The sequence below is a fragment of the Pteropus alecto genome, unplaced genomic scaffold, assembly GCF_000325575.1.
Source record: "Pteropus alecto unplaced genomic scaffold, ASM32557v1 scaffold76, whole genome shotgun sequence".
NCBI lineage: Eukaryota > Metazoa > Chordata > Mammalia > Chiroptera > Pteropodidae > Pteropus > Pteropus alecto.
In genome coordinates, this window is record NW_006443138.1 from 15,796,403 (window position 1) to 15,809,873 (window position 13,471).

General features: G+C 33.3%; 1 protein-coding gene across 7 annotated transcripts in view; it reads right to left on the bottom strand.

Annotated features, from left to right (window-relative positions):
• The window catches only part of PPFIA2 (PTPRF interacting protein alpha 2), a 423,368-nt gene that overhangs the window by 124,886 nt on the left and 285,011 nt on the right, over positions 1 to 13,471 (bottom strand). For all 7 annotated transcript variants that reach the window (XM_006923790.2, XM_006923792.2, XM_006923795.2 and 4 more), the window contains one exon: positions 8,405 to 8,521. In XM_006923790.2, coding sequence (XP_006923852.1) covers positions 8,405 to 8,521 — 117 coding nt within the window. The remainder of the gene's footprint in view (positions 1 to 8,404; positions 8,522 to 13,471) is intronic.

The following is a 13,471-nucleotide window of genomic DNA, read 5'->3' on the forward strand; positions in this document are numbered from 1 at the left end:
ACAATAAATTACAGATATTATAAATAAAAGAATTATACTAAGAATATGTTATGACATTTGAACAAAGTCTTGATAGAGGTAAAGGAAATAGCCTTGCAGATATCTAAAAGAAGGGCATTCTAAGCAGAGGGAAGAGCAAGTCAAAAGTCAACAGGAATCCAGTGTGGCTTGGGTGCAGTTGGAAATGCAGTCAGAAAATAAGAAAAGCCAAATCATGTAGGGCCTTGTAAATGGTAAACATTTGCAGAGTTCTGAGTATATGATTGACATATTCAGATTCATGTTTTAATACATCACTCTGATTCATGCCCATGGATGGTAGAGGGTGCACAGGTGACACAGAGAGACTGGGTAGGAGACAATTACAATAATCCAGGTGACAGATAATAGTTGTTTAGACAAGAGTGATTAACAGAATTAGCAAGAAGGGGTTGAATTCTAGATATATATTAAAGGTAGAACAAATAAAATTTCTGTAGGGTTCGATGTGGGGTGTGACAGATAGGAAGGGCTTGACGATGACTCTAACTTCTTTAGGTTGAATGACTAGAAAGGCAAGGTTTTGATTCTCTGAAATGGAAAAAATACAGCAAGCTTTTGGGGGGATATCAAGAAGTAAGTTTTTGATATTTTAAGTGTATACTGTCTTTTAGATATACAAGTGGAGATGTTTAATAGGTGGCTGGATATGTGCATTTGATTGTCAGGTCTGAACTAGAAGTAAAGATTTGTAAGTCATTATCATATAGATAATATTTAAAAGTATGAGACAGACTAAAATCACTGAGAGAAGATATGGAGAATAGAGCTCTGAGTCACTTCAATATTAAGAAGTCAGGAAAAATAATATGATCCAAGAAAGGAGACTGAGACAGAGCCATTATGAGGTAAGAGAAAAACAGAGAGTGTGGTTTCCTATAATGCAAGTGGGAAAAAATGAGAATCAAAGAGGAAAAAAAAAAATGACCAACTATGTCAAACGCTGCTCAGACATCAACTACAAGGACTGAGGATGGCCCATAGTATTTAGCAATATACATGTAGTGATGACGGTGATAGGAGCGATTTCTGTAGAACGGTGAGGCAAAGACCTAATTGGAATAGATTTATAAAAGAATGCAAAGAAAGTGTTTGGAGACAGTGAGTAGACAATCCTTTTAAGAGCTTTGCTGCAAAAAGAAATAGAACATAAAGTAATAAATAGCTGGTGGTAGAAGTAGGGTCAAGAGTGAATTTTATTTAAGTTGGAAGAACTTTGTATGTTATAGATAGAATAGATAAAGAAAAAAATTGATAATAAAGAAGAACATAGCAAGAATTTATGAAAAATTTAATGACTCCTGCCCAGTCCAATAAGCTATTTCATCCTCTTAGACACATGGGCAAATTTAAGACTTTTCTTAAAATTAATCTTATATTTTGAAACCCATGAAATCAGATAGTTTATATGCTGCCTTTTTTAACCCAGATTCACTTTTAATATTTGTATCCTTGTTACATTATTTATATCCACTCCTGCTGTTCAAGAGCTAGATAAGTTTGAGCCAGTAATCTTTGCTCTACAAAACTTACAGTGTTATTACAAGGGTCAAATAAAACAACTTATGCAAATACACTTTGGAAAACAGTAAAGGGCTTTATATCAGTTATTTATCTTGTTCTTACTGGCATGTAGCCCCTGTGTTAATGAGGTTTCCAGACAGGCTTGAAGAACAGTTTGCCTATCTTTAAAAAACCAGAGCCAGCATTAAGAAATATGTTGTAGAATACTCATCCTGGCATATGCAATTCTCCTGCAAATAAAGAGGACCTCTGGTCACATAAGTTTAGGAAACACTGCATACTGTGTTTTCTCTTGGAGGTTGACAATATTAAAAAATAAAAATTCTAATAAATTCTACTGTAGTAATGCCAGTTCAAAATTGTATGGCAAAATATTTCCTAGTATTTTTGTCCTGAGAATTCTCTTTTACGGGGACCAGGTTTTGTAAAACGCCCATTAAATTTCTGGGGACCTAGTGCTTCATGAACAGTTAAAGTGGATAAACTCTACCAAAATGAAAAATGCATTTAGGTCGATTGTGGAACATCTGAATGACAGCCTTAAATATTCTCCTGGACTGGTTTAATAGATCAGACAAAACAATACAGAGGGAAGGAAAAGGGCTTGTTCTTCTCTGAATCCCCTGAGGAAACAAATCCCTTGACACAAAATAGACACTCAAATTACGCCAGTAGGATAAAGATATAAATGAACTAACATTCTGTCAAACTCTTGTGATTCAGTCAGTCTTTTGAAGTCTGAAGACATCTTACTTGAGCAAAATTATGTTTATTTTGCTTTCCTTAAATTTGGGCTAATATAAATGATATTAAATTTATTATTAAAGATAACAGAGCCAATTCCTCGCTCACATCCCATCTAGTAAGATCATAGTTAATACATAAAAATCTAGTCATTGCATTCAGAGAGAGATTTGTTTTGAACTTAATAAATTCCCACTCAACATTAGAAGATTTTTATTCATTATATTTGTCACTGCACATAGAAGATGCCTGGCTTTTGGTCATAAGATTCCTCTTCAGCTCAGTTCCTATAAAATTGATATGAGATAACTTCATGGACATGGGTATGACTACTGGAACAGCTTAACTTTGCCTTTTCTGGGAGTGTTTCTAGCCAATCACAGACCTCCAGGCCACTTTAGCCACATGTATCCAGGGCTATACTTCGATTTTCTCTTTTCCGGGAAATGTGCTAACTCGAAAATGGCAAACTTATAAATCCCATCCTCCTATTGGGTTTCATTGTTTGAAATTCAATTGAAGAATAAAAGAGAATTATATACTTTATTATGTTAATATGAGAAATTAGATTACAATATATGGGATCGATGCACAGAACAAAACATTGTTAGTGCTATTCAGATGTAAATAAATCCAAATAATAATGATCTCTGATACAGAGAAGAAATTGGGGCTTAATCAATAATGCATGAAATAAGCCACAGTTGACAAAGATTGAATTTTTAGATGAGTGGTTCTTGGCAGTAGTTGACATGTAGTGAGGAAAGCTACAAAAATAGGCAAAATACAGTTAATACATGGGAGACATCCCTGTGGATAATGGTTTTTAGCTATAACTGAGCAAAGGTATTTAAAAGAATGGCATTTGTGATACTGGTATTTTTATACAATAATGTGATATACTTATAAGCCAAAGATTCAAATGTATAGCTAAATTTAATTTATAATGTAAGCCCATAAAGACTTTGAAGGCAGGATAAGGTCTGTTTGGTCAAAAAGTCTGGGCTTCTAGGTACCTGGCGTATGGTCAAGAAGGCAAGGTGGTATGGCTCATACATATGTAATTTCCTTCTGTCCTATGGACTCCTCATCCTGTAGACAGGAGAACAGAAGGCCAGATCAAGACCTGGTAAATTATGAGGCCTGTGCCCCCTTGCCCAGATTTAAGATTCATACTCATAGTGGTCAAATATTTTGAATGCCACTGACTTGAAGTACTGGTTCAGAATAAAAATTAACTGGGAGAAGTTGTGGGAAAAATTAAAGAATTTTAAAAAAGCATACTCGAATATAATAAAAGAATAAACCCTAAAAATCAAATAAATATGTCTAATTATGAAAGAATAAATGATTGAAAAAATGAGATTGGGTTAGAATAAATTTTTAAAAACCAACAAAACACCCAGAGAAATCATCCTGGTATGAAAAAATGTGAGAGCACAATATTGCTTGGAGGTGAAAAGACCAGGGTTTTGTCCTGCTCTGGCCAAATAAGTCATTTAATCATCCTACGTAAGCCTCAAGTTCATTATCTGTAAACTTAAGAGAAGGAAAATCACCTACTTCAGAAGTCTGATATGTGAAAAAAATGACAAGTCTATAGAAAATTATAGGGCAGATGACTTTTTAAAAGTATCTAATCAAGGTGTTTTCATGTTTAAAACACTATTATGTCTTCTCATTACTCTGTGAATAAAACTGGACTCTTTACCATAGCCTACAAGAACATAAATGATCTGGACCCTGCTCACTGCTCCGTCCTGTCTACTGCCTCTCTTTCCCCCTCACTACTGGGTTCCAGTTACCCTGTCACTCTTCCTCCCAGAGAATGTGCCAAAGAAACTTTGTACTTCATGTTTCTTTTGTTTCAAAATCTCCTTCAGCTTTTTGATATGGTTGACTCCCTGTACTCTTTCAGGTCCCAGGTCAAACTCCACCTCCTAAAAAAGTCTTTCCTTGCCATGACTATTTAATGTCCCCTCCCAACCTACCTTGCACCTGCCCTTGGATCACATTCACTCTTTTTAAAAGAACAATTTTTTTTCTTTTTACCTTTTGACTCTCTTTACCCATTTATATGCATTTGTTAATTGCTAGTACCCTCATCTCTTTTGTTGATGACTCTGACCCAACCACGCAGAACAGGACATATTTCCTAGCACCGTTAATAAGTCATCACTAAATATTTATTAAAGTGAATGAACCACACTAATGCTTGTAGTCAATGTGCCCAAACTTTTGTCATTCATAGTCAGTGTTTCTATTCCTTCAACAAAGCTATAAGTTAGGCAATGGCTATTTATCTGTAACATACTCAGGGAGGCTGAAGCATAAGGTCACTCAGCTAGTTACTGGCAGGAATGGAATTTGCATCTAGGTCTACTGGCTTTAAACAAATCACTAGTCCATGCTGCCTCTCTGACACCCCCCAATCAGAATTAATTTATCTCTTCTTTAAACTCTAACATTATTTTGATTCCAATTTATTCATCACTTTTATTGTAATATTAAGTTGGGAATGTTCATTTCTCACTTTAGTTTCTTAGTGAATTTATTGTAGGGACTATGTCTCTGAGTCTCCACAACTATCAATATTCTACTTATTTATATCTCTTAGTAAACATTTGTGGGTGGAAAAAATAATTAAAAGTACAGAATATACAAGTCGTGCATTATCTCCTTTACAAGAGTCGCATGTTTATTGAAAAAAATTCACAAATTGCCCTCTAGAAAGTAACAAGAAAAAAGTTATTGAGCTCAGTTATGAACTCCTAATGAGGTAGAATTTAGTGTTCTGAAAATTTTTATTATCCTGTGAATATTTAAGTTCTTCTAGAATAACTGATTAAATTTATGGCACACGAAAACATTTAAACATGTTTTAGTTAAGCTTATTTTTTCATTTTGTTCTTTAAATGTTTATAATAATTACACAACTTTTCTATGAGTAATAAGGCCTGTTTCAGAGTGTGCTTTTATGAGACTATTTTTATAAACTATTTTGTCAGAAGAGTTCTGAAGCCACTGACACAAAACATCTCCTGTTGGCTAATAACCCACCCCGACCATGTAATTTAAGTAACTTCACTGCCCTAAACAAAGAGTAATCCTTGTGACTAAGATTTACAAGTCACTTTCTGACAGTACCATCGTACCTAACTATAGTTTGGTGTTTTTCCCCAAAGAAACCACTTTGCAATTTACACACTGATATGATAGTCATCCTACACTGATAACTTTCATTACATAGACACTCCCCAAAATTTTGTTTGTTTTTTATGTTTGAATATACCTTTCCAGCAGTTCTCAATAGAAACTTAAGTGTTAGGATTTAAATTACAATTCTATAATATTCTATGATATTCAATGGTATTGATATACTTAAAATAACCATTTAATATCAGGTAATTTTGAAAAGAAAATATGCTTTATAATGCTATATGTATGTTATTTAGAAGTGTTTACATAAGCATAATAAAAGAATAATTAGGATATTATTTTCAGAAAATATTTTGATAAGAAATAGCACTTAGAAGATGCATAAGTTCTGGGGATCTAATACACAGCATGTTGATTATAGTCAACGATATTGCATTGTATACTTGAAAGCTGCTAAGAGAGTGAATCTTAAATATTCTCACCACACAAGCACACGCACACACATACACAGAGGTAACTATGTGAGGTAATGAATGTGTTAACTAATCTTATTGTAGTAATCATTTCAAAATACATACATATACAAAGTTATCACATTGTCATTCTTAAATCTACACAACGTTATATGTCAACGATATCACAATAATGCTGGAAAAAAATGTCAGGCAAAGAAATGTGATATAAATAAGTCTTTCATAGTACTTTCTTGAATCATCTCAGGAGTAACATGAACTGAAACAAAACTTTACTTACTTTTAAGTTTTGACGTATATTTTAGGTTCACTTGGGAGGATAAGGGTATGCTATTTTAAATAATACTAGTATATCATTATTCCAGAGCGTTTGATAATCACTTTTCCTACAATTCTGGGACATTGAAAAAAATATCAATAATTGCAATGTTTAAAAATTTTTTGTTACATTCATAACAAAGAGTGAGTAAGGTAGCAATGTCACAGAATTTCTCTTCTGCACTGGCTAAAATGCCTTTACCAAGAACTGGAAGGCAATGAAACTTAAAGACAAGTACTTAAGGTCATCAACTACTCAGAATCTCCCACATATATACCTCTATTTGTGGAATCCAAAAGAGATGAAAATCAATTATACTCAGAGCCTCATTCTAATTCTGTAACCAGTTTCTGAAAATTAATCTGACATATTTCATATTCTATAATGCCTAAATATTTAGAATTTATATTTTAAATAAATAATATTTGAGAAAAATATATGTGTGAGTACTCTTCCTTAGCAGTACTAAAAGAATACTTTAAAAATCAAATAGCTTTTTAGAGAATGAAAGGGATCACAAATTCTTTATGGCTTTGAAAGACATTATTTCTTTAATTCTAGTCTGGATTAGCATAAATATGGCATTGTTATAGCAAATAATATTTTGTAGATTTTTAAGAAAAAGACTAGATGACTATAAAGTCCATTTTCATACACAAACCAGTGATTCTATAATTCTCTAAGGAAAAGTTTAGCACTGTATGACTGATAACAATTAAAATGAAACAGTGGTAAAATAAAATTAAATGCCATAAAATATATACTATGAAATGAAATAAATGTAAAATGAAATAAAATATAGTATTCATGAAATAAAATGAAACAGTAATAGAAAATTACATGTTAGTTTCCTAAACAGAGTTTTACATGCCAATGTCTTATTCTAAAGAGCTTGGTAGTTCATTTACTGAATTAATGCAAGTTTATTTATCTAAAAGAAAGATAAGTAATTTTTATTCAAATCTGAAATACAGCTTATGAAATCTAGCTGTCAGATTACAGTTTATTTTTAGTACTTAGTTTAAGATTTCTACAAAATACATGGATAAAGGCTAAAACGATGAAGCCTTAAGCTAAGAGCTGTTTCTCAGTCACCAGAATTGATGGCGGTCTCAGGAAATTAGTCTGGTTTACTTGCTCGCCTTTGCTTTTACACTTCAGGTTGGAAATATAAGAAGCCCCTCCATTTGTTTCAACTGGATAAGTGAGGAAGTGCTCAATTTATTTTCTAGCAAAAAGTCTAGTGTTATTTGTTTTGTGGTCTAATCACTTGTTTCTTATTTTCTATGTTTTAAAATAGAGATTTTGACATTGATGATGACCTCTTGATATTGATGATGACACCAATTTATCTACCTAAGTCATGTGGTCTTGATGATTAAGGAGTTCAACCATCCAAAGTTAAAACTTATTAATGGCAAATATCCAGGAGATTGTTTAAGCCTTGTGCACAGAATATGCAAATGATTATGTAGTCTTTATCTGATTCCAGACTTACCAGCAGTTGGCCTTCCCCTTGTGCTGAAAACAAGTGGTTCAGTACAGAAAAGGGACAAACCAGACTGTTGGTTTCCTTGGCCTTGGGCCTAAGACCTACCTGAAAGCCCCACCCCCATGACTTCGGATATCCTTTAATGTAATTACTCAGTAATTGGAGTATTACTGGGACCTTCTCAAACACACAGAGAATACAAAAGTCAAATTAGAAATTACCAAAAAATTTTTGTAGTGATAAGTCACAGATTATTTGCCAATTGTACATAATACCACTTGTAGATCAAAATTATTGTTATTGTATTTTAAAAAGTCCTGGACATATAGTATCAATATATCTATATTTATATAGATATATTTATTCAATTACATATATATGTTCAATTATATATAAGTGAATTATTTTTAAGAGAATCAAGTTAACAGCAAGTTGAGAAATTCAAATATACATAAGCATAAACACAAACATATATACAGTATCAGAGAATTAAATCAAGAGCCACAAATGAAAAGAGAAATAACCATAAACTTTTGACAAACAAATCAAAATATAATAAAGAGTGTTTATTACATAGATTTCATATTTCATATTCCTATTAAATGATATAGCAAGTAAACAATTTCATGTAAAAGCATGTCGTATGGGTCATACCTTTTCATGAACTTTCTGGCCAGGTTCCATCCCTTCAAGATGTTCTGACTCTGTAGATCCCTCACTCGATGCCATTTTTCTTTGTATATGAACATTTTGTTCACGCAAAGCAACAATCTGTAAAATAAAAATGCTATGCTTTTAAAATCTAAAATAGAGCATAAATGTGGTTAAGAACTAATAAATACAAATAATCAGAAAATAAACATTTAATTTTACTCATATTATTATTTCGAAAAATATTTTTAAAATTTAGGTTAGCATTTTGAATAATATTTATAAGAATGTGAAATTTACTTAAAATTATTTCTAGTTGGCAAATGCATCTACCTAGTTGTAACTGTATCTAAATAAATGACATAATCCATGTGTTATTAATTCAGAAATTATCTTTAGAATTAAATTATGAAATGTGATTAAATTTGTAGTGGTCTGTATTTTTAAACTATAAAAGAAACATAAATGAAAAGATAGAAAGCCAAAGGCTAATTATGAGCACATTCATTTACCTAAGAGATAGAGTATCTGCAATTTAAAAACTAGCAAACACATAAACTGGACTTAAATAATTTTGTGGCACTATCACAAATACTTAGAATTAAATTGGTCTCATTGTCATTATTGCAGTGGCCATTATCTTAGCACAACTAATCCAAATATAGTTAATACACAAAAAATTTCTCCAAAGGCAATTAATTTCTACAAATTTTCAGCTCAATTTTACAGATGTGATACTTTCAATTAAGCAAGATTCTCAGATGTAGTTTAACTGTTCTTGGTAATATACAAAGTGGAAAGTAACTTTGTAGCATTTTTAAAATGATGCTTCACAATATACAGTTGACCCTTGAACACCACAGATTTGAGCTACACAGGTGCATTTTTAAATGAATATAAACACAGTAAGTGTATTTTCTTTTTCTTATAATTTTCTTAGTAACATTTTCTTTTCTCTCACTTACAATATTATAAGAATACAGTATATAATACATACAACATATAAAATATGTGTTAACTGTTTATGTTATCAGTAAGTCTTCTGGTCAACAGTAGGCTGTTAACGTTTTTATGGAGTCAAAAGTTATACACAGATATTCTCCTGCACAAGGGCTTGACACCCCTGAGTTGTTTAAGGGCCAACTGAATTATCAACTTAGATGTTGAGTCAGTATTGGTTCTAGGGGAAATCGATGTCTATAGTATTAAATAAACAACAAATAGTGAATTATAGAAAACATGTTGAAATTATGAGACTGATATGTCACATAGACCAATAATCATAAAATAAACAAGAGACATCAAGAGCTCAGCTGTTTTTCCTGCTGCCTGCCCCTGCTTCAATGCCCAGATGAATCGTGATATGTTCACAAAATCAAGTGATCTTGCATATTACCCCTAGCGTTTGAACATATGGCATATCATTTTATAAAGGCATATCGCCACATAACAAAGTAAATGCTCTTCTCTCTTATAGTACTGAAATCACCAAATAATTCATTCCCTTGCTCCTGTTCTTGCTCATCTACAAGGTATCATCCACAAAGCAGCCAGATTCCTCTTTTGAACTTGTTATATTGTGCCATTTCTCAGCTTTCTAAAGAACTTCAATGTTTTCCCAACATATTTAGTACACATGTCAACTTGTTAACAAGGTCTATAATGTACTACATGACCCCTTTGGCCACAATATTCTCCTTTCTGTCCCCTAAATATACCAGGCTCTTTTCTTCTCCAGAACTGAGAAACTTAATTGTCCTGCTTGGAACATTCTTCCCCACCTCAGATAGAGCCAACACAATCTCAGCTTTCAAAACTCAGCTGAAATACCACTCCTCGAATACATTATATTTTCATGTACAGGATATTCAATAAAAAAGTGTTGAATTAAATAATGAATTGATATGGGGAAACGAAGAGTGTAAATCTAGTTCATCAGAAATAACAAAAGATAAAGATTTAAAGTGTCTGGGAACTTTTTCAGAGATGTTCCTTTCATGTTAGTGTTGAAATGGATTACATCAAGGGAAAAGAAGAAATAGTTCCTGTATATATCATTTTAATGTTGCATTCTTAAAATTTGCCTCTTGCATAAAAAAAAAATATTTTATTACCATCAATACATGATAAAATTTTATTATGAATTTATTGGGTTTTTAAAAATTTAAGTATTGTATGCTGACATTACACTAATATTGATGACTAACAGTTATGTTAAGACAAAAGTAACAATAAATTTAAAAATTCTACACATTTTCTTTCATTATTTAATCTACTTAGAAATAAAAGCAGACCTTTTAAAAATATTTATACGTGAAATTTAATTACCAATTTAGGGATTAAATTCCAATTGGTTAGTAAATCAGATAAATTTCAAATATTTCCTTGCATTTAAAATAAAGCAGGCCATTTATAAAGGTTTACTGAATGAATCTGTGAAAGGATAAATTAATACCTTTAATAAAAAAATCAAAACATCAAATTCATATGGAAAACACTCTATGCAAACATATGTTAAAAAATTGCAAACTTCGAAGGAGAGAAAAAAATGACGTAGATGATAGAGGCTCTGTTAATTACTCTGGCGACCAAATCAAAGTTGTGACAGAAACAAGGAGCGAATAGTAAGGAAAATCAACTGGGTCTAAATTAATAAGTCATACAACTAAGGTGAAATCTAAGAAATCACCCTGCAACACAGAAGGTAGGACAGGGCAAGGATGAGATGCTGTCTGGTCCAGAGTGGTTGAGTGGGACAGAGGCCATAGCAGCGGCAGCTGCAGATGCTCCTTAAAGGAGTCGTGTCCGCTATCCGACTTTCGGGGTGATGGATCTGCTCACTCTGAGCACTAGCGCTAGGTAGGCTACATGGGGGCACCAAGGACTTACAGGGGTACACTGAGTTGTCAGAGCGAGGGCTGAGGGGAGACTTGCTCTGTATAGAAGTGCTGGCAGTATCCACTGTTCCTCTGTTGAGCCCTCCCCTCTCCCAGTGTGTGGAGGCAGCACAGCCATAGTGGAAACTGCATGAAACTGGATAACAGTGGTCTCTCTGCTCAGAGGATTCCCTGAAACCCCATCTCCCTCGACTCACCACATCCAGGTGTTTCCTCGCTTGGTCAGGCACCCCTTGCTGAGCAGAGCGTAGATTCACACTGGTGGCACCTGGCCTCAGTTTCTGGCATGGCCTTTTGAGGCAACTATAAGTCCAGCATCTGTGGATTGCTTGTTGAATCTTAACAGGTGGCCCTGGAGGGGCACAGACTGGGGCTAAATTTGGCCTGCAGCTGAACCTGTCTCAAGACTGCCATTGGACACCTACCACAGGAAGTGTAGATAAATTCAGTGAGAACTTCAACAAAGAGATAAAAAAAAAAAACATAAAAATGAAAATGGAAATTATAAAAGAGAATCAATCTGAAATGAAGAACACATGACCTGAGATGAGAAGTATATTAAATGGAATAAACAGAGGAATAAACAAAGTGAATAAAGAAAAGGATCAAATGACCTATATAGAAGATGGGAAAGCCAAGGACACTCAATCAGAATAGCAAGAAAAAAGAAGCCAAGACTGTAATAATAATTTAAGGATCCTATGGGACACTATTAAAGGTAAAAATATCTGTGTTATAGGGATACTGGAAAAAAAACAACAAGACGTTGAAGAGCTATTTGAAGAAATAATGATGGAAAACTTTCCTATCCTGGTGAAGGAAATAGACAAAACTCTAGGAAGCTCAGAAAGTCCCCAAAACCAGAAACCCAAAGAGGCCCACACCAAGACACATCATAATTAAAATGCCAAAGTTTAAATACAAAGAAAGAATATTAAAAGCAGCAAGAGAAAAGCAGTTAGTTACCTACAAGGGAGCACCCATAAGATTGGCAGCTGATTTCTCAAAAGAAACTATACAGAACAGAACGGTTTGGCACAAAATATTTGACGTGGTGAAAACCCAGGTCTACAACTAAGAATACTTTATACAGCAAAGCTATCACTTAAGAGTTGAAGGACAGATAAAGAGCTTCCCAGACAAAATAAGCTAAAGAAATTTATCATCATCAAGCCAGTATTACAAAAAATGTTGGAGGGACTTCTTTAAGAAAAAAAAAAAACATATATCAAAAACAGGAATAAAGAATGCTAATAACTATATTCCTATCAACAAGTACCTCAAATGGAAAAGAATTAAGTGCTCCAACCAAAAGATAGAGTGGCTGAATGGATAAGAAAACAAGACCCCTACATATGCTGCCTGCAAGAGACTCAGTTCAGATTAAAAGACACATACAGATTAAAAGGAAGGGGATAGAAAATAACACTGCCTTAATGGACCTAGAAGGTATTGTGCTGAAATGGGTTGGATAAAGAAAGACAAATGTTGCATGATTTCACATACATATGGAATCTAAAGAACAAAATCAGCAACAACAACAACAAAAGTGGAAATAAACTCATATATACAGAGAATATTTAGAGGGATACTAGATGAGAGGGGGTTTGGGGGGCAAAACAAAGGCAAAGGGATTAAGAGGTACAAATGGATTGTTGCATAATAGACATGGAGACGCAGAGTGTAGCATGGGGAAAATGGTTAATAATGTTGTAATAAATATGTAAGGGGGAAGAAGGGTACTAGATTTAGTGGAGTGATCACTTTGAGAGTTATATGGATCTCTGATCACTATACTATACAAGTGAACCTGATATATCATTGTATGCTAACTATAATTGAAAAAAAACCTCATTGAATGGTACAGTATAAATGGTACAAGCAACTAATTGTCTGTTATATTTCAATAAAGATGGAAAGTTCCTTAAAAAATTAGATTTAAAAAAACCCTCTATGGATTCTTTTGATTGACTTCATTTAGGTACAGTTTTACTAGATGCCTGGAAGAAGGACCTGAAACTTTTATGTTACATTCAGTCCTATAAATATAAGAGGATTAATAGTTGGATTAGCTTATGTGACTGACTTTTCACCTGTTCTTTATGAATCAGTTGGTTTCCCTATTCATTTTTAAACCTTCTGTAGAAAGTTAGGGATGCTGTGTGCTAAACAG